This window comes from Solanum stenotomum, chromosome 11, assembly GCF_019186545.1.
Source record: "Solanum stenotomum isolate F172 chromosome 11, ASM1918654v1, whole genome shotgun sequence".
In the NCBI taxonomy this organism is placed as follows: domain Eukaryota; kingdom Viridiplantae; phylum Streptophyta; class Magnoliopsida; order Solanales; family Solanaceae; genus Solanum; species Solanum stenotomum.
This window is the reverse complement of record NC_064292.1, coordinates 20,239,645-20,265,399: the sequence shown is the minus strand read 5'-3', so window position 1 is coordinate 20,265,399 and position 25,755 is coordinate 20,239,645. Positions and strand designations below refer to the sequence as shown.

Sequence of the window (25,755 nt, the reverse complement as noted above, 5' to 3'; positions counted from 1 at the left end):
ATCAATCTGTGGTAACGGGTACTTGTTGCGCATTGTGACCTTATTTAACTATCAGTAATCTATGCATAATCTCATGGATCCATCTTTCTTCTTTACGAACAAGACTGGTGCACCCCATGGAGAAGTGCTTGGTCTAATGAACCCTTTGTTAACATGTCTTGCAATTGTTCTTTCAATTCCTTCAGCTCCTTTAGTGCCATTCGATATGGAGGTATCGATATGGGTTGCGTTCAAGGTACTAATCAATGCCGAAATCAGTTTCTCTATCCGGAGGTACTCCATGTAGGTCTTCTAGGAACACATCAAGAAATTCACTAACAACAAGGACAAATCCTAAATCTGGTACCATAATCTCCATATCTTTAACAAATGCCACAAAGCCTTGACAACCTTTGCTTAGCATCCGCTTTGCACTCATGAATGCTTTCAGATTATTTGGAGGGGAGACTTGGTCACCTTGTAACATGAAACTAGGCTCACCATGTATGTTGAAGTGAACTATTTTAGAATGGCAATCCACAATTGCATGGCATGAAGCTAACCAGTCCATGCCCATGATTAGATCAAAATCCACCATATCAAGCACAAACAAATATACTAATGTGCCTTTCCCTTGAGCATAAATTTGAGAAGAATGATACACTCGCTTGACCAGTAAAGATTCTCCAACTGGTGTAGCAACTAAAAAGAGATCTTTCAACAATTTTGGCAACTTATCAAACCTTATTGCAAAGTATGAGGACACATAGGAATGGGTTGATCCAGGATCAATTAAAGCAATAGCATCCAATGAACATACTGAAAGTATACCTGTAACGACTGCATTTGATGCCTAAACATCTTGCCTAGTAAGAGCAAACACTCAGGATTGACCTATACCGATCGCTCCTGATCCTCTCTCGTTAGTATTTTTGTTCTCTATGCCATTACGGGCTGCCCCAGAATCATACCTAGCGATATAACTGACAGAATTTGTCGGTGCACTATTCATTGATGTTGATGCTTGATTAGATCCCCTATAATAACATGGTCAATCCCTCTTGGAATGTCCAATATGTCCGCATCTAAGGCATGCACCAATATGTCTCCAACACTGGCCTGAGTAGGCCTTGTGACAACTAGGGCATATCGTTGTAGTGTAGTTAGTATGTCCAGTAGATGCTATGGGACTTTTATGTCTTTGTTTGAGGTAGAAGCATTGTTGGATGACTGGACAATGGATGCATCTCTAGTCTGTGAAGCCCAAGGATGGTTATGGGATCCAAATCCTATTCTTGTACCCATATCCCCTTCAAAGAACCCTGTGGTCCTTGTTCTTTTATTTTGTGCTTTAACTGCTCTTTTGTCTCTCCATCTAGTCTCCAGTTCTCTTGAAACATCTACTGCGTGTGAGCACTTTAATGTCTCCTTTTGCCAAATGTGAGGCAAGTGGTTTGAATAATGGATCAATTAGACCTCGTATAAACCTCTTAGCCCGCATAGAATCGTTCATCTTATATGACGCGTGTCAGGACAAAGGGGTGAGTTGAATGTCATAATCACTTACTGACATCTGTGAGGTTTGTCTCAATCCTTCAAATTGTATTAACAAAGCATCCATCATACTCATGGGTAGGAATCGATCAGTAAATTGATGCTTATCATGACCAACAACACTAACCTACGTTATGAGTGTCTACGATCGTCGATAATATAGTAACCCAACCAAGGGTTGGGGTCTTGTCCCAAGGGAGTTGTTTTGAGAATTGATAGAAAAATAAAATTTAGCTCTAAGTAGTCGTAGCTAAAGACATTGACGAACAAAAACATAGTAAATTAAAGGGGGTGACACAAAAGTGTCAAATATCAAATGAGGGTTTTGTCACAAGTAGTAAAAACAACAACAATAACAAGAAAATCAAGTATGGGGAAAAGTTCTTGAGGTGTGACCGCAATACAAATTGAGATAAATCGTTGGGTACATGCTTTCGATAGGAAATTTGCAAGATAATAGTGACTAGGCTAAGATTTAGATGGAAATAAGTTCCCTCTCGGGCAACTTACCCCGTTTCAAATGGGTTCCTCTCGAACACTCATTTGCCGCATGAAGGCCAGCCTACGCCTAACCCAACTCACTCTCTCTAGCTGAGTGTTAGGATATGGGACTAGGGCTCACCCTTTTGGGATGAACCTCATGTCGACCCACTCCTTAGGCCATCAGTCTAGCGGTCTTGGTTTCGCAACCTCTCTCTCGAGTAAGCCGAAAACACATGGGTGGTTTTGTATTTGCAACTACAAACCTATTAAATTAAACCACAACCACTAGGTGAAATCACCATTAAAATACATCTAACCTATCATCAAACAAGACCCAACAATAATATCAACACATATTTGCTAAATCACACCACAATAATGGGGGTTTTTAGCCACACATCAAGAAATAACAAAATACACCTAAAATGATACTAATATCAAAAGGGTGTAAGGAATTAAACCTTGATTTAAGCAAAGGAAGAAGAATGGAGAAGACCCACTTCCAACTTGGGGAAGATGAAATTCTTCTTTCTTCAAGTCTCCCAAAAAAAAAACCCTCTCTAAACTTGAGAGTAAATATCCCAAAAAAGTACTATTCTATTCTGAAAATTATAATAATAATTCGACTCTATAAAATTAATAAAAAGTTTAGTATTTATAGACTTCAGAAATTAGTATTGGCGGATCGCTCGGTGAGGTTAGTCGAGGCAGCCGAATAACTTGGTGACTCGCCCTTCTTCTGTCTCATCGCCGTTTCGTGCTTGCCTTCAGCATCTTCATGTTCTGGACCATTAGGCGGTATAGTATTGCTTTGTGGAACTATTCGACGAAGTGCCGACTGCTCCTTTCGTCGCCTTTTTTATTCTTCTCTTTCAGGGCTTCGCGTACTGGAACAAAGGGCGGAGTGCGTCCCTTCGGCGAATCGCCAAAGTGTGCTTGGCGATGCTCAGGCTTCAGCTTCTTCGTTCTTTTTAGCCTTTTTGTTCCTTTTTGCGCCTAAGTGTCCATGCTTCCACTAAAACTTCAATAGTTTTCATCAGATATTGAGACAAAATAAGCATTTGAGGACACTATTTCTATCAAAATAAAGCCCTAAATGAGTCCAATTTGTGGATTGATCAACACCCCAATAAATTTTTGCTTGTCCTCAAGCAAACTTGAGTTCAGCCGTTCAAAAAGGGTGTCTCAAACAGTGCTACACAAGACTCAATAATGAATGCACACAACAAGACTCAAGTTGTGACACACCATTACCAAAGATTCTCATGCTCGCACTACTTGCTACCTGTGCAAGTTCAAGCTCAACAAAAAGTATCTAAATGCCTTTACATAAAGAATGATTCCATATTCACACACAGAGGATAATCAATTCAAGATCATGAATCAGATACAACACTCACCCTCAAAAAGAGGAACACAATGCATGTTTTTCACCCATATGTTTGCACTTATTTTCCAATCGATTTTCGATTCGGCTTACTCAAGATCAAAAAGGTCTTTTTAAGGCTTATAATGGGACTGAGTGCAAAGGTATAATCATTTAGACTCAGTGAGTTTTTCCTCGGGATATGTGGTATTCTCAAGGCATTCCCTTTTTTTCCTTTATCAATTCTTTTTCTAGTGCTTCTAAGTCATCTTTTTATTCACCTCCATGGATTGTTTGGAGACCCGATTTCCTTCGTACTTTATTCCACACACTTTTTTTTAAGGAGGGTTTCCATTGTTCTGCAACACCATGGGTTAAAGGGGACTTTTCTTGCACTTCTTGACTTCTCCTTTTCCTTTTCACCACACCCCCAACTTAGGCTTTGGCCTAAGTTGGCTATTCGCTAAACCACAAATCAAGAGGATTATAGGTAGTGGGTCAAGTAAGGTCTAGGGTTCATCGAGGTTTTTCCAAAGAAAGGTAAGGCTCAAAAGGGTGTTCAAAAGAGTTTTACACGCTCACACGGGTTGGCCACAAAGAGGTATATGTCAAATTTGACTCACACTCTTTAAAGTTGCCTAAGATCATCTCAAGAGGACACCTTTCTAAATCAATCGAACTAACAAAGCAAATTCTGGGTTTATTCATGCATGGTTCAAAGCAATAGGTATATAACTCATGATAGAAACTATTCAATACATTTTCAAATACTTGATTATACTACCGCTTGTCCGCGCACAAAAGATCAATTTTTAGATAAGTTAGTCAGAGCAAGAAAACAAATTCAAAATACGGGATAGTGGAAAATTAACTATGGAAGAATTATCACTCACTATACTTTTGCCAGATAACTTCAATTTGCTCCCAATGATTCCGCCTTCGACATACAGTTATTTAATAAGTCAAGAATGGAGAGAAACAGTTGGGTCTTCTACAATACTTGTTTGTTTTATGTCTTAGAGAAGAAAACCTTTACGTGGTGCTAGATTTTGTTGTTGGTTTCCTTTCTCCTTACCTTCTTCCTTCTTTCTGTGTTGCCTTTAGCTTCTCTGGATAATTATTTTCTTTTTCAGAAGCTGGTGCTCCACCGCTTTAAGCTGAAACCAGTGCAACTATTTTTAAATCCCTCCCACCGCCTCTTTTCTATTTTTATCTACTAATTACTTATTAAAAATGTGTGTTAAAAGATAGGGCCTAAGAGGCTAATGAGTTGGGTTAGGTAAATAGTTGGTTACTTATTTTAAATGGGCCAAGCTCAAAATTTTAAGTCGTCATAGATTTGCAGTTTTTATTTCCCCTTTTGCTTCGTTGGCGTCCCTCCATTTTTGGTTCCCACCATAATTGGTTAAATTAGGTTTTAGTCTTTTAACCCTCATTTAATACAATTGACCAAATTGTCAACTTAAAAACTTAAGGACAAAGTCCACAATCCTTCATCCTTAATTACATAATTGTCACCTATACTCAATAATTAAAACTTTTGCCAGTGCCATTTCCATTTAATTTTGACATGTGACCCTTAATTCAAAATCTCTAATGAGATAAAGAAAGAAGTCGATAAAAAGGAAAAGGTTTATCAAGTGGGTATTGAAATTGGTGGTTTTACGGTGCGTCTGAGTCGATAATGGCTCTTTCATCACCTTCATTCTTTTCTGGTTTGGCAACTCCTTCCAATAGAAACAGACGCATTCACAAGTTTCGGTGTTCGACTTCTGTGGTAACTACAAATTGTTGTAAGCAAGGCGAATTTCAGAATGTGCTCACGGATTATGTCTCTTCAAATCAGTTTCCTGTTTCCCGTACTGATAGACAGTCTGCAATTCTTCACATTCAGGAGTCATCTGACTTGGCTTCTGCTCTTGCAAGGTTTGGAATTAACAAACTCTAATCCTCAATTATTAGATACCTTGAAATTGTAATTTTCGAAATTTATGGTTGAAATTGTAATTGCTTTTAGTATCTATCTGGTGTTGGTTCTTGTATGTGCTTCGACTCTGAAAGTGGTCAGATACCTCATTTTCTGGGTATTTACAACCTTTTTTTGGAACCTTTAGAACATCCATGGTTCAATTGTATTAGCTCCTTTTCAGGCATGGTGATACACTTAAAGTACAAGATATGAATGTGATTTTGCGCTATTTCGGGAAGCTAAATCGAAGACGGGAGCTTTATCAGGTTCTGTCAGCAAACCTATCAAGTTTTTTTTTTCTTTGCTAATAATGATGTCCCAATGTACAAGCACCCAAGGGTGTGGCCTAGTGGTCAATGAAGTGCCAGGAGAACCATGAGGTTTTAGGATCAAATCCTAACAGAGAAAAAAACACTAGGTCATTTCTTTGTATTCTGTTGTATTAATCCACGTGTGCACAAGATGGTCTGAACATCACCGTTATAAAAAAAAAATGATGTTCCATTGTACAATCTGTCTCATGGTTAGGTTATCTTATCAGTAATATCAGCTATTAGCTTTTTTGTTTGTGCATCTTGCAACGTTTCTATCTGATAGGCAGCATTAAAGTGCAGTTGATATGTGGAATTGTTGGGACACTAGAGAAAAGCTTGAGAAACTAATATCTACCTTGTAGAAACTTGCTCACCTATATTTGAAGAGTATCGTTCATGAGTTAAATCAAAGTATGTCAGTTCATCGATGGTTGGCAAGTATGATGGTCCTAATGATGATCCTGCATGTATTTCGTGTGTATCTCACGATGGATAAACCTCGCGTATCGGCTTGGGTTACAAGTGTTTTCTTGACCAATTAGAAACAAAGATAAATAAAAACATAGGGCAATAATGGAACCCAGGACCCATATTCTTCTCCAATTTGAGTTCTACTCACATCTCGTATGAATTCAAGAACATATTCAAAGAAAGTCTGACCGCCGGTCGGAATGGTTTGTGGGTGCCGAACAACTATAGTGATTGAACCTAATAAGATAGCACCCAAGAGGTAATAAGTACTTGGTCATGTACTTGGAAACCCCCTATTTGCCAATAGAAATGTTGGCCTACTTCCACACTGGAAATATTGTATAACCCCTTTTAGTACTGATGGAACATGATAGAACATTCATATTGCCTTGCCCTATGAATATATGATTGAAAGGATAACTAGGAACATAACTAATTGAGTTTAAAGTCATAGAGGGAAATAGGATAACATGGCCTACTGCAAGTGCCATGGTTTTGTGAACCATTGGTCGATATGACAATAGGCAGAGATTGATAATAAGAATTGAAAGAGTAAAGAGATTTTTTATGAAGTATGATTGGAGGCTCTTGATCCAATGACTCAAGGTCTAAGGGACTGAATGAGAAACATAAGTTGTGAAATTATCAGTTTGATAACACTTGTGGCCCAAGCCTCCGTGAATGCGACACCTTGCCTCGCGAAAGCGAAGAAAAATCACTGCTGGAAAAAAGAAAATAAAATTTGGTGATGTTGAAATGGTATTTTGCATCTGAAACTCATCCGAACCCCCTCAGGTCCCAGAACCCGAATATAGGTACAAGTCCAAAATCATCATACGCCTATAAGAACCTTTAAACCACAAATCTAAGTCTGATAAATACAAATTTTGGCTTTGGTCAACTCTATGAACGTTAAACCTCTAGTTTAGATTCAAGTGCTCCAAAATCTCCCATGCCCCTCGGGGACCTGTGCCACCCAAACCTGCAAGTCATAAATCACCACAGGAACCCACAAAAAGTCTCAAATAGGGAAAAAGGGTTCTAGAACTCAGAACGACTGGCTGCTAGTCACAAATCCAGTCCTTCTGATGGTGTTGGTTTGTGCACAACACCTACGGAAGGCAAGATCTTTGGATGGGCAGTTGGCACGCTGACTAGTTTCTTAATAATGCTATGATACCATTTGAAAGATTTAATACAAAAAATGAAGAATGTATTCTCCCAATGGAGTGTTTAAATAGTACATACACCTATTCAGAACTAGGACAGAAATCTACGCAATATCTCCCTAATTGAATACAATATTCTTAATGCCAATTTTTTAACATTTTTATTAATTGAATGTCCAAGTATTATGTATCCTTTCATCTTTAAATAGACATGAAATCGTTCAAATTTGGCATATGATATTTGCCTACATGAAAGTTAATTCAATTTATTGTTCTATTTCGTATTTGTGGTATTACGCAGGTGTTTGAATGGATGCAGCAGAATCAGAAGATCAATGTTGCATCATACAGCAGTTATGTAAAGTTCATGGGGAAGAGCCTCAGTTGTGTTGATGCTGTAGAAATGTACAGAGACATCAAAGACAGGTCGATGAAGTATAATGTCTCAGTCTGTAATGCATTTCTTAGTTCCCTGATAAAAAACGGAAAATCGGAGAGCAGTCTCAAACTGTTTACTCAAATGAAGCGAGATGGTTTAGTACCAGATGTATTCACATATAGCACGGTACGCTGGTTCCAAATAGAAATCATTCCTACTTCTAGCAGTTACAGTCACCTAGTTATGTTAAATAGAGTTGTTGAAACAAAGAATTGGCAATAGAAAACATAGAACTGTTTGTTATGTTGCGTATTCCCAAAAGTAAACTTGTTGATTACACAAACTCTAGTATAATTTAGTGTTTAGCCCCTTTTTAACTTTCGTCTACTATGTTTAGCTTCTTGCAGGCTGTGCCAAAGTAAACGGTGGATACTATAAGGCACTAGAGCTGGTTCAGGAGCTGATGTCTAATGGACTGGAAATGGATAGTGTGACTTATGGGTCACTCCTTTCTGTCTGTGCTTCACATAAAGAGTGCAATGAAGCTGCAAAGTACTTTCAGAAGATGAAAGATGAAGGTCATTCTCCTAATGTCTACCACTATAGCTCTTTGCTTAATGCTTACTCTGCTGACAGAAATTACGAGAAGGCTGAGGTATTGATTGAAGAGATGAGATCTTCAGGCTTAGTATTAAATAAGGTTTGTCATTAAACGTTCTTACCTGTGAAGTAATTAAAATGTCAATATACACATCTTTGCTTTTATGTATGTTTACTGGTTTTAAGATAGCAGATTTGAGAGCAACATTGGAGTAACTGTTTCCAGTAGGCCTTCCAAGAGCCTCTGGTTATTGTTATTGTCAGTATCTTTGTTGACAGGGTTCCATTCATTTCCTTTTTCCTGGTCACAGTGAAAATAAGAGAGGAAAGAACTGCACGTTAGGAACCAAAGAGAGGTTACAATGCATATGGCATGAACATAACTCCGTCCTCACATGCGGGCCTAATTTTTTTTCTCATGGCCAAGCATGTGAAAATTCTTTTTGACAAAGGTTGACAGTGAGACTTGAACTCTGGACCTCTTTTTGCTCTGGTACAATATTGAAGTGCATGACCATCTCATTTAAAAACAACAACAACATACCCAGTGAAATCCCACAAAGTGGGGTCTTAGGAAGGTAGAGTTTACGTTGTCCTTACCACTACCTCTCCGAGGTGGAGAGACTGTTTTCGAAAGACCCCCAACTCAAGCAAATCAAAGTAATAATTAGACGAAAAAAGGTAGTAGGGAGAAACATGACAACTAATAGCAAAGCAGCGCGGAGTATATATGCAAGGAACCGTAACAACAACAAAGTGTGATCACCTAAACACAGTAAACCACATGATATCATCCGTTCCTCCTCGTCCTTTCTCTCTACTAACATAGCATATGCCACTTTCTTTGCTTCCACTTTACCTTGTACTTCCCCATTCCACCACTAATCCCTTCTATGGCCATCAAATTTGCCCCTCGAAACCCCTGACACCTCTCTAACTGCTTCCTTAATGCAACTGGCTGTCTTATCCCACATGCTATTTGTATCTCCACTACTACCCCAAGTCTCCATCGCCATTAACTTCTTCCCCATCTCCTAGGGCTAAGGCAGGGGTCTAGCCACCCCATTTGATCCTCAGTCGGGCATACAAAGTCTTGTTCTTCCCCTCCCTCTTAATCCCCAAGTCCATTGTCAGGATTTTATGCTGGGTAGTTAGACTCACTCGGGATAACCTTGCAGTCCTTACAAAGGCCTCTTCACCCTTCCGAAAGTAAATAATCTATTTGAGTATTGGCCACCGCACTACGGAAGGTACCCAAGTGGTCCACTTTTTTTGGAAAGCATGAATTAGCTATCACCAACGCAAAAGCTCCAGCACAATCTAGAAGCAACTCCTTCATTTCTCACCCCAAAACAAAAACCTCCATGCACCTTGTCATAAGTGGTTGACCTGTTGTGACCATTGAAATCTCCGCCAAAATGAATAGCTTCTCAGAAAGTTGTTTACCCCTCACCACCTCGTTCAAATCCTCCTACAACTTAGAAGAGCTTCTTGACCTCCTTATTTAAAAGTTTAAGCTATTAGATAAAACACTTTTTCATTTATTTAATTGTGTTTATAACACTTCTCATTTGTCTGAAAGAACCTCGCAACACTTCTTTCTTATATACCGGAGGACAAATTCAGAAAATTCTTCGATAATCCAAAAAGTGAAAAGCTTAATTAGTTAGTTGGTCGGGGGAGTTTTGGTACGGCGAGGGAGGTTTGATACTGTGAGTAGATTCAAGCATTGTTACCAGTCAAGTTTGGTGATTCTTAGCTGCTTGACTAGTAGTGCATGAAGTACAGAATGTAGCAGCGGTACTGTTCCTCAAAATTGATAATGATGGATCAAGGATTTGGACTTAAGAAATTTACCATGAAAATTTACAAGTAGAAAAGGAGGTCCAATCTAAGTTGATCAGGCTCTTCACTTTCGGTGCCGTACTTGTGTTGACATGACATGAGTTTGGGATCCGTACCAGATTTGGTTTACCGATTTTGGATACTTCCCAAAATCGATAGAGAAATTTAGGATAGATACAATGATTTTCGCAATCAAAACATAAGCTAAGGTGAAATTGAAGAAAATGGAATAACTTGTATGTAGAAATTTCTATGTCAGTGCTTCTCCTATCTCCTTATGGGATCTCCTCGGAATACCTTGCAAGTTTTCCACATAATGTGATAGAATCTGTGATGAAGAAGAGATAAGAATGAATTTTTTTTTTGAAAATGTGAGATAAGAATGAAATTTTACTGGTTAAATAAAGTGCAAGGATCTCCTTATCTAAAAAATAAAGTGCAAGGATCTTAAACACTGCATTAACTAATAACTATGTTGGTATAGAATGGACAAATCTCTAATCTAGATACAAAGATAATGACAATTCTTTTTGTTTCCCAGAATTCTTCTGTATACATATATATTTAAACTAAAACATAACTGTAAATGAGAAGTCGTATCAGTGCATCCCCCTGAAATATCGCTTTGTCCTTTGGTTGAAAAGAAGGAAATTTCTGCAATGAGATCATAGTTCTCTCAACTAGCTTCTTCAAGGGGATGGTCAACCCATTGAAATAGCAGTTCCAAAGAAAAAGTACCGTCATCTTTGACCCATGGATGCGCAAGAATCTTGGTAGGAGATAGGGCAAGTTCCCAATCTTTAGTAAGAGGAAGAAGGGATGGTGGTATGATAGCTTGCAGACAATGAGCTGGACAGAGTAAAGATACATGGAATATTTGATAGACTTTGGAAGAAGAAGGTAGCTCCCATTCATATGCTACAGATCCAACACATCGTACAGTTTTATGGTCCTAAAAATTGAGGTGACAATTTTTCGTACTCGTGATAAGCCAAAGAACATTGAAGGTAAGGCTGAACACTTTAGAAAGCCAAACTCTAACCTTAAAGGTAACATCTCGATGATGAGAATTAACTTGCTGTTCCATTGAAGTTTGAGACTTTAAAAGGTTATCCTTGAGAATTTTCAGCATGGCATCACAATTCAAAAGTTGTTCTTCAAGTTCAGCGATGCATTTTTCTCCATGAACAAAAGGAGAAAGGGATGGAGGATCTCTACCATAAAAACAACCTTGAATGGGGTAGTCTCTATGGATGAGTGGAATCCCGTCTTAAAAGAAAATTCTGCCCGTGTGAAAAGAAAATTTTTGCCCGTGTTAAGTACTGACTCCATGTATGAGGTGACTCCATAGCAAAAGCATCGTAACTAAGATTCCAAGCATCTATTGATCACCTGAACCTGTCCATCAGATTGTGGATGGTAAGACATTCCCATTCTTAACCTTGTTTTGCTAAGTCGGAAAAGCTCCTGCCAGAAAGCGCTGAGAAAGATAACATCCCGATCAGATAGGATTGACTGTGGAATGCCATGGAAATGCACAACTTCTCCGCAAAAACCATTAGCAACAATCTTGGAGGTATATGGGTGAGATACTGGGATTGAATGAGAATACTTGCTGAAACAATCTACAACAACCAACATTGTGTCATAATCACCAGATTTAGAAAGTCCTACAATGAAGTCAAGTGAGATATCTTCTCTTATTCTATCAGGTATAGGCAAGGGTTGTAGAAGCCACAATAGGTGCTAAAGCTTTGTAATTGGCCCGTTGACTAATCAAACAGTTCTGAACAAAGAGCTTAACATCATGCTTCGTCCTTGGACAGAAAAAGTTGGAGGAGAGGCGCTTCAAGGTTTTCAAATATCCTTTATGTCCGACAGAAAGTGTGTCGTGAGATTTTAGGGAAGCTTTTTTCATAGAGAAGATTGATATGGAACAACCAACCTTTTCTTGAAATAACGTTTTTGATCCACTGGGTGAAAATTTGGTTCTAAGGAAGGGCCTTGGCGGATGGCTTGAATAATCTCACGAGTATATGTATCTGCCTGGAGAGTATCTTGCCAATTTGAAAAATCCATTGGTACACATAGCAAGAGCCGGAAATTCAGCATTTAATTGCCTCTTTGAAAGAGTATCAGCTCCCAAATTGCCTTTTCCTACTTTGTAAGCAATTGTGAAGTTGTGAAGGGTACCAATTTCGGTAATAATCTTTGCTGCTCATTAGTGGTAATATGTTGGGAAAGGAAATACTTGAGGCTGCAATGATCTGTCCGGGCATAAAAATGATGGCCCAAGAGGCAGTGCTTTCCATTTTTGCAAAGCTAAAACAAGAGCAAGCTATTCCTTATCATAAATAGACTTCACGCTACTGGGAAAAGGAAAGTGCTTTGCGAAAGACAACTGCACTTACGGATATTGACTATTTCTATATGGTTGGAACACTGCAATTTAAAGTATGCCTGGAGTCAAACTGTTTATGGGAACTTAGATCATCTTTCCGTTTTAGATTTCCATTGTCACTACTAGCTTTAGAAATTTTTGTTAAAAACTCATTGCTGCTCATGGTGTGTTGCAGGTAATCTATACAACTTTGTTGAAGGTATACGTGAAAGGAGGTTTGTTTGAGAAGTCAAAGGAACTGCTAAAGGAGTTAGAAGCTCTTGGTTATGCTAAGGATGAGGTACACTTCTTTTTTTTTTTTAGGATTTCTTGTGTTCAAAAGCTTCCCAAACATTTCATTTTGCATTCTAATTCATAGTATATTTTTGACAAGTTTATTGACATAAAGTGATAACGTCTGGAAGAGGTATACGCTTTGAGGCTCTATATTATACTGTTTCTTGGTTATTGCCAGTGATTGGTGTTGTCATTAAGTTCCATTATAGCATACATTATCCATGGTGCACATCTTCAGAATATTGTCCACATGGAGTTGCTGGGTGGAAACATATGAACAGTCAATGAAATGAGTCTCAGGAAAAAATAAGGTTAAAAGTAGGTGATTGCAGAAAATTAAATTTTGGAGGACCAAAGGTATGGGCGAAATTCTATGGCAGAAACCTTCTCTTATTTGTTTATTATGGTGATTAATAAAAGTGCAGTATAGCTGACTGTTGGGATAGAAGAGGCTAAAATTTTCAGTTTAGAAGGAACATTAGTGATTGAGAAATCAAAAGAATAAGCGAGTTACTAGAATCTTCCTGTGTGGCTTCCAAAGTGAAAATCTCAGTAGTCTCTAGTAACTTTTTTTTTTTTTTCACTTATAAAAAATCTCATGCAAGGATGGTGCAAGCTCGGCAAAATCCTATCAGTACTCGTGAGGAATGCTCCCACAAATGGTTTTGAATGATCATGGAAGATGATTTGAAATTAGGAAACCAAAAAGCTCCGACCAAGTTAGCATACTTTGGCTGGTTCTACACATAAAGCTTGTTTTCCACCGGCAAACTTACAAAGGAGGAGCTTCAAATCATGCAGTTGGTGCTATCTATACAAAGAAAGTTTTGAAACTGTGAATCATTTACTATTACACTGCTAGTATGCTTGGCAGATTTGGTGCATGTTCCTGAACCGATGTGGTATTCAGTGGGTACTGGGTAGTGCCAGGCAACTTAAATCAGCACTGCAGCTGGCAAGGACAGAAGATAAGGAAGAAATAGCTGTTGATATAGAAACCATTCCTTTGTGCATGCTGTGGACTGTTTGTCTAGAGAGAAACTGTAGATGTTTGTAGAGGAAAGAGGAAATTGTTGCTTTTGTGAAATATAGATATTTCCAATATCTGAAACTATGGTTTAAGGCTTCTTTTGTTAATGATGTTGATGTAATACTCAATTTCTTCAGATCCTTATAGTTATAAAGGACATAAATCCGACAAACTTTTGTACAACCTTACAACCATTGTGGTACCAAAGTTTTATTAATAAAATTACTTCTTAATTATCAAAAGAAGGTAGTTCTTGATAATGTATTCCCACTGTTAGAATAATAGGAATATGAATAGGATTTCTATACAGCATCTTACGTGGAAACNCTTCAGATCCTTATAGTTATAAAGGACATAAATCTGACAAACTTTTGTACAACCTTACAACCATTGTGGTACCAAAGTTTTATTAATAAAATTACTTCTTAATTATCAAAAGAAGGTAGTTCTTGATAATGTGTTCCCACTGTTAGAATAATAGGAATATGAATAGGATTTCTATACAGTATCTTACGTGGAAAAGGCTTATCGTAACAATGTAGATAGACAATTCAATAATATTTCTCTCCATTATTTCTCACATGGTATCAAAGTCATAGTGAGAAATATTGGGGACAGAGAAAGCAGTCACTGTGCGCGTTTCCGGTGATTCCTTAGATTTGATTTGTGTAGTTCCATTTTTCGTCAGTGTTGTGCTAAAACCAACACCACCAAGAGGTCTAGTATCTCCCCAACCAGCGCTGTCGTGATCCGATGTCCCATGTGCTGCCCAAAATCTATACAACTTTGTTGAAGGTATACGTGAAAGGAGGTTTGTTTGAGAAGTCAAAGGAACTAAGAAAGGAGTTAGAAACTCTTGGCTATGCTAAGGATGAGCTACATTTCTTTCTTTAGAATTTCATTAGTTCAAAAAACCTCCCAAACATTTCATTTTGCATTCTATTTTATAGTATGTTTTTTGATAAGTTTATTGACATATAGTGATAAACTCGAATGGGAGAAGTATACACTTTGAGGCTTTATGTTACACGGATTCTTGGTTATTGGTGTAAACACAAAAAGATTATGATATAGGTGTGTGTCATTAAATTCCAATATGGCATACATATGCCATGGTGCACATCAACAGTCAGTGAAATGAGTTTCTAAAGAAAATAAGGTTAACAGTTGGTGATGGCAGAAAATTAAAGTTTGGAGGACAAAAGGTATGGGCAAAATTCTATGGTAGAAACCTTCCCTGATTTTTTTTAACATGGTCATTCGTAAAAAAGTGTAGTATACTGACTGTTGGTGTGAAAATTAAGAAAAATATTATTAAATTATGTATTTACATTATCACACTGAGCCTTATAGACACTATATGACTATCCCTTTCCACGTAGGATACTATATACAAATCTATTCTAATTCCTGTTCTAACACTCCCCCTCAAACTGGTGCATACAAGTCATATGTACTAAGCTTGTTACAGAAGTAATTAATACGAGGACTAGTGAGAGAATTGGTGAGAATATCTGCATGTTGTTCACTCGACTTCACAAAGTAACAATATCACCGGAGATTATCTTTTCTCTTACAAAGTGACAGTCAATCTTAGAGGTGTCAAATGGGCGGATTGGGTTGAAATTGGAGATATTAAAATAGGTTGAAATAGAAATTGGGTTGGGTTAGGTCCTGAGTCGCCCAAGTTTACTTTGGGCTCAAAACGGGTTGGATCTTGACCTACCCAATTTGACCCGCTTAATCTCAATAATTTTAATATACTATTATTTTTGTTTTTTTATAACCACAATTTGAATTTCAACTCAAGATTTTTTTTTGAAAAAGTTACCAATGGATAGATAAATCCTAAAAGATATAAAATAAATAGTAATTCATACCTTCAATTAAGGCTGGGCACCGGACCGGAATGGGACCACTGGATCGGAACGAACCGGTACAGGACGGTTTGACCGGGTTGTTGACCGGTACCGGGATGAATCGGACCGGAATTACCAGGATGAATCAGACCGGAATTACTGGGATGGAGGCTCGGTTCCGTCCCGTCCCACTATATACCGGGATAGAACCAGGACGGACCGGAACGGAACGGGATGGGATAAACGGGACAGCACATATAGCTATTTCAAAAAATAATTATTTTTTTTGAGTTATTTTGAATTATGAAAATACGAATGTTTTTTTTATTTTTCTAAGTTTATTTGTTTATAGTATTAAAGTTTTAAAATTTATAATAATTTTACTTAAGTTTATTTTAAAGATATTTTTTTAAATTTTTACTTATATAAGTTTGTAAGTTAAGTTTAATAAAGTTTTTTTTTTAAGCTTTTGAGCTTATGTTTTAAGTTTTCAAGATTTGAATCTTTTGAAGTTTATAAGTTATACTTATAACTTGTAAGTTAAATAACTTAAGTTTGTAATTTTAAAAAATTAAATAAACAAAAAAGAAATGCTAATAAAAGTAAACAATGACAAAAATATTATTTATTATTTTAATTAAAAATGATTTACTGGGACCGGAACCGGATCGAAACGGAACCGGGATGAACCGGTACCAAATCATGATACCATTCCGTTCTGTGTACCGGTTCAATGTATCCCATCCCGTCCCGAATACTACCGGAATGGTACCGGTACAACCCGTTCCGGTGCCCAGCCTTACCTTCAATATAGGAACATGCATAACATCAATGCAAATAAAGAGTCCTAAAACGGGTAGAAATTGGAGATTAAATTGGACTCAGTTGATGATTCTCTTAAAATGGGTAAGGACTTGAATGAGTTGAGATTGAACCCAATTTAAATTATCTTGAGCCCAACCCTTAAAATTCTAGGGGGTTACCTANCCGGGATGAACCGGTACCAAATCATGATACCATTCCGTTCTGTGTACCGGTTCAATGTATCCCATCCCGTCCCGAATACTACCGGAATGGTACCGGTACAACCCGTTCCGGTGCCCAGCCTTACCTTCAATATAGGAACATGCATAACATCAATGCAAATAAAGAGTCCTAAAACGGGTAGAAATTGGAGATTAAATTGGGCTCAATTGATGATTCTCTTAAAATGGGTTAGGACTTGAATGAGTTGAGATTGAACCCAATTCAAATTATCTTGAGCCCAACCCTTAAAATTCTGGGGAGTTACCTAAAATTGGGCTCATTTTTTACGCCCCTAGTCAATCTCAATGTGTTTAGTCCTCTCATGAAGTACCAGATTTGATGCTGTATGAAAGGTTGCTTGGTTATCACATACAAGTTCCAATTGACTGATTTCTCCAAATTTTAGTTCTCCAAGCATCTGTTTGATCCAAACCCGCTCACAAGTTGCTACAACCATTCTTGATATTTTGCTTTAGCACAAGATTGAGCAACCACACTCTATTTCTTACTTTTCAAGGATATCAAATTACCTACTACTAAAACACAATATCTGGATGTAGAATGTCTTTTAGAAGGTGATCCTGCCCAATCAATGTCTATTAATCCAACAACCTGCTCATGACCTTGATTCTAAAAGAGTAGTCCTTTACTTGGAGCTGACTTTATATTATCGTAGAATGCAGACAACTGCATCCCAATGACTATAATCCATAAGTTGACTTACAACACTCACAAGAAAAGAAATGTCAGACCTAGTCATTGTGAGATTATTCAACTTACCAACTAGTCCCTTGTATCTTCCAAGATCACTGAGTAGCTCCCATTTTCTGCCAAGAGTTTAGCATTCTGATCCATAAGAGTGCCATTGGTCTATATTCCATCATTCCTATCTCTTCATGAATCATGAACGTCTAAGGCATACTTGCTTTGTGAAATAGCAATACCTGATTTGGACTGAGCAACCTCAATACCTAGAAAAAACTTTAGTCTGGAAATGCTGAAAGAGATGTTGGTTTAATTAGTGATACCATTTTGATCATTGTATGTGATAATGATATCGTCAACTAAACCACTAAATAAATACGTAATTGGGATAGAATGTCGATAAAACATAGAGTGATCAACTTCACTGTGAGTCATGCTAAACTCTTGGAATCTTGTGCTAAATTTTCCAAACCAAGCTTGAGGAGATTGTAAAGTGGTCGGCACAATCGACATACCAGGCTAGACTCCCCCCAAGCAACAAAACCAGAATGGTCACTCCATTTAGACTTCCTCCTCGAGGTCACCATACAGAGAAGCATGTTTAATGTCCAGCTAATAAAGAGGTCAATGTCAGACAATAACTATGGATAGAAAAAGAGGACATGTGCTACTTCATCCATGGGAGAGAAAGTATCACCGTAATCAAAGCCAAATATCTGAGTATGCCCCTTGGCAACAGGCGGGCCTTAAGCCGATCAACTTGGCCGTTCAAACCAACTTTGTATTTTGCTATGTATGGGACAACATAAAGGGGCCATCTATGTATTTTGCCATAAAAGTATCACTTTTTTTACGATTTTTTTATGATAGATGGGTCCTACTCAAAATGTTTGTTTTTAGTAAATTGATGGTTTGTTACATGTGTTGATTGTTGCACTAGGATGAGTTATAGACCGAAAGTGTTTATCAAGAGACGTTTGCCCCCGTTACAAAGATGAGCACTATTAGAATTCTTTTACCCTATGCAACTAATCTTGATTCAGACCTACAACACTTGGATTCGAAAAATGCATTTCTTCATGGAGATTTTAAAGAAAGGTGTATATGGAAATTCCTCATGGATTTGAGACTGGACAAAGTTAGGAAGGTGGGCAAACTGAAGAAAACCTTGTACAAGCTGAAGCAATTCCGTAGAGCTTGGTTTAACAGTTTCTCCAAAGCAATGATTTCTTTGGGTTATGAACAAAGCAATGTCAATCACACCCTATTCTAGATCTCTTAAGAAACTGGGTGACAGGTTGCGAGCCAACATAACCACCGATTGAAAGCAATCACTAGTTACTAACAAGGATTGAAGGGTTAGTCGATTAGGAGAGATATCAGAGGTTGATTGGAAGACTCATTTATCTCTCATACTAGACTAGACAACCTATTCAGTCAGCTTGGTGAGTCAGTTCATGCATGATCCCCAGATCCTCATATGCAAGTTAACTTTTACATTTACGATATCTGAAGTCTTCTCCAAGGAAAGGTTTGTGTTTCTCGAACATGGCCATCTCCTGATAGAAGTTTTTGCAGACATGGATTGCGATGCATCTTTAGTTGACAGAAGATTCTACATTCAGTTACTGTACACTATTAGGAGTGAACCTAGTTACTTGAAGAAATAAGAAGCAAAATATAGTTGCAAGATCAAGAGTGGAAGTAACCAATGGCTGATTATGTTTCTGAGCTTTTTGGCTACAAAAGTTATTGGAAGAATTGAGATTGTCTGGAAAAGGGAAACTTTACTTGTATTGTGACAACAAAGCTGCAATCAGTATAACTCATAATCTGTTCAATGTAACCGAAAGAATCAATAGATTCTTGCATTGTGCTCAATGGTTGGGGGGGGAGGGGGGGATTTACACACATCAAGCAAGAAGTTCAGCCAAAATTAACATTTGATCACAATCCCATCATGCTAACTTGTGGCAATTGGGAAGGAAGAAATCATACTTCAAATTTGAATCTTGGTGGCTAGAAGTGGAAGGTTTTAAAGAGAAGGTAAAGGAGTGGTGGTGTTCTTTCGTTGTTGAAGGTAGAGCAGGTTACATTTTAGCTGAGAAGCTAAAAATGTTGAAAGTAAAATTGAAAGAGTGGAGCAAGAATAATAGAGGCAATTGGAAGCAGAGAAAAGATGACATCCTCAACCAAATTGCAAAATGGGAGAGTATTTAGGAACAAAGACCCTTGATTGATGATGAAATTTTACAAAAGGCCAACTTGGGGTATGGATTTGAAGTACTAGCTGGATAGGAGGAGATTGCATGGAGACAAAGATCTAGGATACAATGGTTGAAGCAGGGAGACAAAAACACCAATTTTTTCCACTGAATTGCAACTTCCCATAAGAGATGCAATTTTATGGAAAAGTTAGAGGTTGATGGGAACACTTTTAGGGACCCAACTTTAATCAAAGAAGCTGTCTAGGAGTTCTATAGGAAACTATATGAAGAACCAGAACCTTGGAGACCTGATCTGATATTACAAGAAGTGTCTATGATCACTGAAGAGGAGCAAGTATGGCTACAAATAAATTTTGAGGAGGAGGACATACTGGATTGCATCAAATTATGTGCCAAAGAGAGCGATGACTTTCCAATGATATTTTTTCAAACCTTTTGGGATGTGTTGAAGGCAGATATAATAGGGACTTTGGCACGGTTACATTCCAATCAGAATTTTGAGAAGAGTTTTAATGCAAATTTTATTGCATTAATACCTAAAAAGATTGGAGCCTCAAATCTCAAAGACTTCAGACCAATTAGTTTGGTTGGGGGAGTGTACAAGATAATGGCTAAGCTACTTTCAGAAAGGCTAAAGAAGGTGGTGGATAAACTGGTCAACAAGATTCAAATGGCTTTTGTAAAAGGAAGACAGATAATGGATGCTGCATTGATAGCTAGTGAGTGCATAAACTCAAGGATGAAAGATGGAAATGTAGGCATACTTGGTAAGCTGGACATTCAGAAAGTCTATGATCCTGTTAACTAGTCTTTCTTACTAAACATTATGAGGTAGATGGGCTTTGGAGTCAAATGTCTGAAGTGGATAGAAGTATGTATAAAGACAGTTAGATTTTCTGGACTTGCCAATGGAGAGCCAGTGAGTTCTTTTAAAGCTGAAAGAGAGTTGAGACAAGGGGATCCTCTTTCCCTCCTTTTGTTTATATTAGCAATGGAAAGTTTTGATAGCTTGATGAGGATAGCCACACAAAACAGATGGTTAAGGGGCTTCCAAATAGGAGACAAAAATGGGGGTGAAAAAGTCTGTTGTATGCAGATGATACCTTAATTTTTTGTGACCCTAAGGTTGAACAATTGAGATGCATCAGACTGATTTTAGTTCTTTTTGAAGCCGTCGCAGGCCTAAGGGTCAACTGGGCAAAAAGTAGCTTAATCCCCATCAAAGAAATTCCTCATATTCAGATTTTGGCAAGTATACTAGGGTGTAGAGTAGAGGGACTGCCTACCACTTATTTGGGAATGCCACTACGTAGCAGACACAAAGCTTTGGAAATTTGGGATGGAATCATTGAAAAGATAGAAAAGAAGTTAGCAAGATGGAAAGCTCGATACCTCTCGCTAGGAGGTAGAGTCATACTGATAAATTCAGTACTGGATTCAATTCCCACATATGTAATGTCTCTGTTCCCGATTCCCCCTAAGGTGGTTAAGAAATTGGATAAACTTAGAAGAAACTTCCTTTGGAAAAGAGGCAAAGAAGAAAAGGGCTACTATCTAGTGAATTGGAATACAATGATGCTTAACAAATCAAGTGGAGGTCTTGACATCAGAAACTTGAAAGTGCAAAATGAAAGTCTCCTAAGGAAATGGCTGTGTAGATATATCAATGAGGAGAGGACCCTCTGGAAGGAAGTGATAGTGGCAAAATATGGTGAGCCTAATCCATGGGTTTCAGAGACTTTCAATGCCATATGGTTGGGGAGTGAGGAGGTCCATCAGAGCTCTGTGGGACTCAATGGGAGAAGAACTGACTCTAAAGGTGGGGAATGGCATCAAAATTAGTTCTGGAAAGGTGTTTGGATCAGTCAAAGCTCTCTGAGAGAAGTATTTCTAGATTTATACTCGATATGCAATAACCCTAAAGCCAAAATCAGTGATTGCTGGACAGCACAAGGGTGGGATCTTTCCTTTAGGAGGGTTATTGAATGATTGGGAAGTAGACAGAGTAGCATCCTACTGGAAATGTTGGATGAAGTCTAATTCTGCAAATGTTCCTGAGAGTCACCTGGAACCACACCAAAGAGGGTGTTTACACAATTACCAGTGCCTACAAGAGAAGGGTGCAAGAATTGAGAGACGGTAGACGATATCACTGGAATAGCATATGGAAAGGATTGATCCCTGCCAAGGTAAAATGCTTCACTTGGATAGTTATTAGGAGAGCATGTCTCACTCAAAAAGTGTTGCAGAAGAAATGAAGGCCACTAGTTCCCAGGTGTACTTGTGTAACTTGACAGGAGAAACAAACAGTCATCTATTCTTACATTGCAAGTACACCTCTCAACTATGGGAACTCTTCCTAAACATTTCTGGCCAAAGCTGGTCCATGCCAGAACATACTTCTGACCTCCTAAGCTGCTGGATTAGAAGAGGGGGCAGCAAAACTCAAAAAAGATGGTGGAAACTGATTCCTTCATGTATTTGGTGGTCAGTCTGGAGAGAAAGGAATGGTAGATGTTTTGAAGATAAATCCAATTCCATTCACAAAGTCAAATGGAATTGTTTAGTATCTTTACTTTTTTGGTGTAAACAATTATGTATAGATGATGAAGATCAAATCATGGAACTGATAGGAAGCTTGTAAATTTTGTTTTGGTCATGGTTGTAACACTTTTTGATGATGGCCAACATTTCCTTAATGCTGAAGAATACTACTTATCAATTGTAAAAAAAAAAAAGAATCGAACAAAACATATTGAATTGACTATCAATTCATCAAAGAAAAAGTTACTAGTGGCATCTTGAATTCGCTTTATGTTCCATCAGAAAAACAGTTAGCGCATGTTCTTACAAAACATCATCAACAGAAGGACCTAATTATACTTTGGTTTGCAAGTTGTGAGATATCCTTGCAAGTTGTGTTAATTAATTAGCATGATTTTAGGAGACTTCATTTTTCCTTCCCTAAGCATAATTATAGGAATATAATTGATTTGTCTTTCCTTAATCAGTTAGGATTTACTTGTATTGATATCTCTTCTCATGGGATGTAACGTGGTACTGAAATACAAAGAAATCTTTTCGTCCTTCTCAAATTCTACACCTAAAACCAGAATAGTCCTTGGTTTTATTTTCCCAAAGTAATGGCACTATAGTTGTTTTCCTGATTTTTTCCCCTACTTTATGGCTCCTAATGTTGAGAAAGTGCTTCAGATTTTTGTCATCGATCTACTGAAATTAGTATACCTGAAGTTATTCACTTACAGATTGTTTGCTCTTATTTTAATACATATTGTACTTTTGAGCGTTCCGTGGCTTACAAAATATGCTACTTACAGCTGCCATTTTGTCTTCTAATGGATGGCCTGGCAAAGTCTGGACATCTTCTTGAAGCAAAATCAGTATTTGATGAGATGATGGAAAAACAGGTGAAAACTGGTATGTATCTTACATACCATGGATGGGCTATTGCCCATTCTTAAATTTCTAATAGAGAATGTTGGAGTTCACTATGAGAGGCTGTAGTGAAATCAATGAATATGTTTTCTTGAGCTCTTCAATGTTCTTAGTTCAGATTGGAATAATTTCGCTTCATGTGTATGTTCAGTCAAAATATACTTGAGCTGGTTTGAGCTTATTATTTGCATACTCCTTGATATGTTGAAGCTGGTAAAATTACTTAGTAATATTTATGTGCTGATTGTCTATCCTCTCAAACAATGGGCATTGACTATTGCTTCTTCTTCTTAATTTTCCTTCACTTTCAATTTGGTATTTCCAAGGGATGGTTGTAACCTCAGATTACCAACTCAATGGGTTCTTCCTTTCTGTGCGCACTATCATTGGCTTGCCTTATTATATTTAAGGGGTTCCTGCGACTAAGTTGCAATTTGCACCCCTAAGTATGCACTCTTTTGTGACTTACATTGTTAGAATAGGAATAGGAACCAGAATAATATATGCAATCCTACTTAGAATAGGAATAAGAATAAAAATAGAAATAGTATATAGAAAGGATAGGGCATAAGTACCCCCCTAGACTATGACCGAAATCTCAAAGACACACCTTAACTAATCTAAGGTCCTATTACCTCCCTAAACTCATTTTTTGTGTAATTTTGTACACCTTTTGGCTTACGTGGCACACTCCGTGACTCCACTTAAGTGAGGCGCGTGTGAGATGTTTGGAGGCCACATATGCCAAAAAGGTGTACAAAATTACAAAAAAAAAATAAATTCAGGGGGGTAATAGGACCTTAGTTTAGTTAAGGTGTGTCTCTGGATTTCGGTCATAGTCTAGGGGGTACTAATGCCTTATCCTTATATAGAATCCTACTTAGAAAAATGATTGTATTGTACTATTCTAGTTGGGAAAGGAGTCTAATGTAGTGTCTATAAATAGGGTTTCAATGTAATAAGTAGATACACTATTCAATAATATTCTTTTTCAATATTTCTCACACGTATCAGAGCTTATGGTTCAATAGTCCAATGATTGAATGAGGTTGAGAACATGTTCAATACGGTTTCAAATCAATTTGCAACAAATTTGATGATAATGAAGATTTTTTTCATCCAACTACATGTGCAGAAGTTTTAATCCATATTTTCAACAATCCTGTTGCTGCACTTTTAAAAATAAAATATTTTAAACCTTAATTTTTAAACATGACAAGCATCAATGATGAAGACTATGAGATATTATGCATGTAAAGAAGACAAATCAAATTTTGTCAAGAAAATCCAGCCAAAAGAGGAAATTTGTTAGGGTTTTGGTTTGATTTTCTTATCATATTTGAGTTTTGCGTTTTCCTTGAAGAAAAGTCAAAGCATTACCATAATTGCTTTTACTTTTTTGAAAGAAAAATATAATTCTCTTCCATATTTGGTTATTTTTTCCTTAGGGAAAATAATTGAAACTCTATAAATTGAAGACCCCTCTTCTCATACTAAGAACACAATAACATCACCATGTAGACGTTTAAGAGTTTTGTTTATGGAGAGATTTTCTCTCTACAGTTTTTATGTTTTTTATTAGTTTTCAAATAGTAGGCCAGTTGGCCAAATCATATAATAATACTCCCTCCGTTCCATTTTATGTGGCAACATTTGACCGGGCACGGAGTTTAAGAAATAAATGAAGACTTTGAAATGTTTACCAAATTGCCCTTTAAAAAGTAGACTTCTTTTCTCTCTCCTCATGAATGTATTGGAGTATTATTTTAAGATTAAGTGGGACCAACAAGGATAAAAGAGGAATTGTACTTTTATAAACTTGCCATATAAGGAAATGTNGAGTTTTACGTTTTCCTTGAAGAAAAGTCAAGCATTACCATAATTGCTTTTACTTTTTTGAAAGAAAAATATAATTCTCTTCCATATTTGGTTATTTTTTCCTTAGGGAAAATAATTGAAACTCTATAAATTGAAGACCCCTCTTCTCATACTAAGAACACAATAACATCACAATGTAGACGTTTAAGAGTTTTGTTTATGGAGAGATTTTCTCTCTACAGTTTGTATGCTTTTTATTAGTTTTCAAATAGTAGGCCAGTTGGTCAAATCATATAATAATATTATGTTTCTTGTAGTATAGTTTTATGTGTCATTTGATTTTTCACCGACATGATTTGCAATTGTAAGTCTCCGCATGAGGTCCTGATTATTTTCAAACCCAACAAGTGGTATTAGAGCCTCTATAATCTTGGTAAATTATTACCCATATTTGCTGCCCGTCTGGCCAATGATTATGTTAACAAAAGTAGGGCCAATGCTTTATGCATGAACCCCATATTCAGGAGAAGAAAACTTAGTCAGACAGGTCATCGTGCATCAATTTTCGGTGACTTTCTAGGATTGTTTTGTGTCAACCCCATATTTTCCAGTGTTTGTGTAGTGCGGTGCCATACTTCCCGTGAATACTTTTGTATATCTAATTTGTGTGGCACCGTGCCATCCTTCAAGTGACTACATTTTCATATCTAATTTGTGTAGCACCGTGCCATCCTCTTGGTGACTACTTTTTCACATTTAATTTGTGTAGCACCGTGCCATCCTTCTGGTGACTACTTTCTCATATTTGATTTGCTTTGCACTGTTTG

General features: G+C 37.4%; 2 protein-coding genes across 5 annotated transcripts in view; one reads left to right on the top strand and one right to left on the bottom strand.

Annotated features, from left to right (window-relative positions):
- Nucleotides 1-238: 238 nt before the first annotated feature.
- Nucleotides 239-991, bottom strand: LOC125845740 (uncharacterized). The gene is made up of 2 exons (XM_049525274.1): nt 880-991; nt 239-819 (listed from the first exon to the last, which is right to left on the bottom strand). The coding sequence occupies exons 1-2, from the start codon at nt 989-991 to the stop codon at nt 239-241; spliced, it is 693 nt and encodes a 230-aa protein (XP_049381231.1).
- Nucleotides 992-4,975: 3,984 nt separating this feature from the next.
- LOC125844301 (pentatricopeptide repeat-containing protein At1g10910, chloroplastic) overlaps nt 4,976-25,755 on the top strand; it is a 32,000-nt gene continuing 11,220 nt past the window's right edge. Inside the window, exons 1-6 of one of the 4 annotated variants that reach the window (XR_007444141.1) lie at nt 4,976-5,308; nt 5,533-5,617; nt 7,607-7,870; nt 8,082-8,384; nt 12,706-12,810; nt 22,993-23,092. Coding sequence is in view for 3 of the 4 variants with exons in the window: in XM_049523587.1 (XP_049379544.1) it covers nt 5,067-5,308; nt 5,533-5,617; nt 7,607-7,870; nt 8,082-8,384; nt 12,706-12,810; nt 22,993-23,092 (1,099 nt within the window). In the remaining variant the exon portion in view is untranslated. The remainder of the gene's footprint in view (nt 5,309-5,532; nt 5,618-7,606; nt 7,871-8,081; nt 8,385-12,705; nt 12,811-22,992; nt 23,093-25,755) is intronic. The other 3 variants (XM_049523587.1, XM_049523588.1, XM_049523589.1) reach the window with 3 other exon arrangements.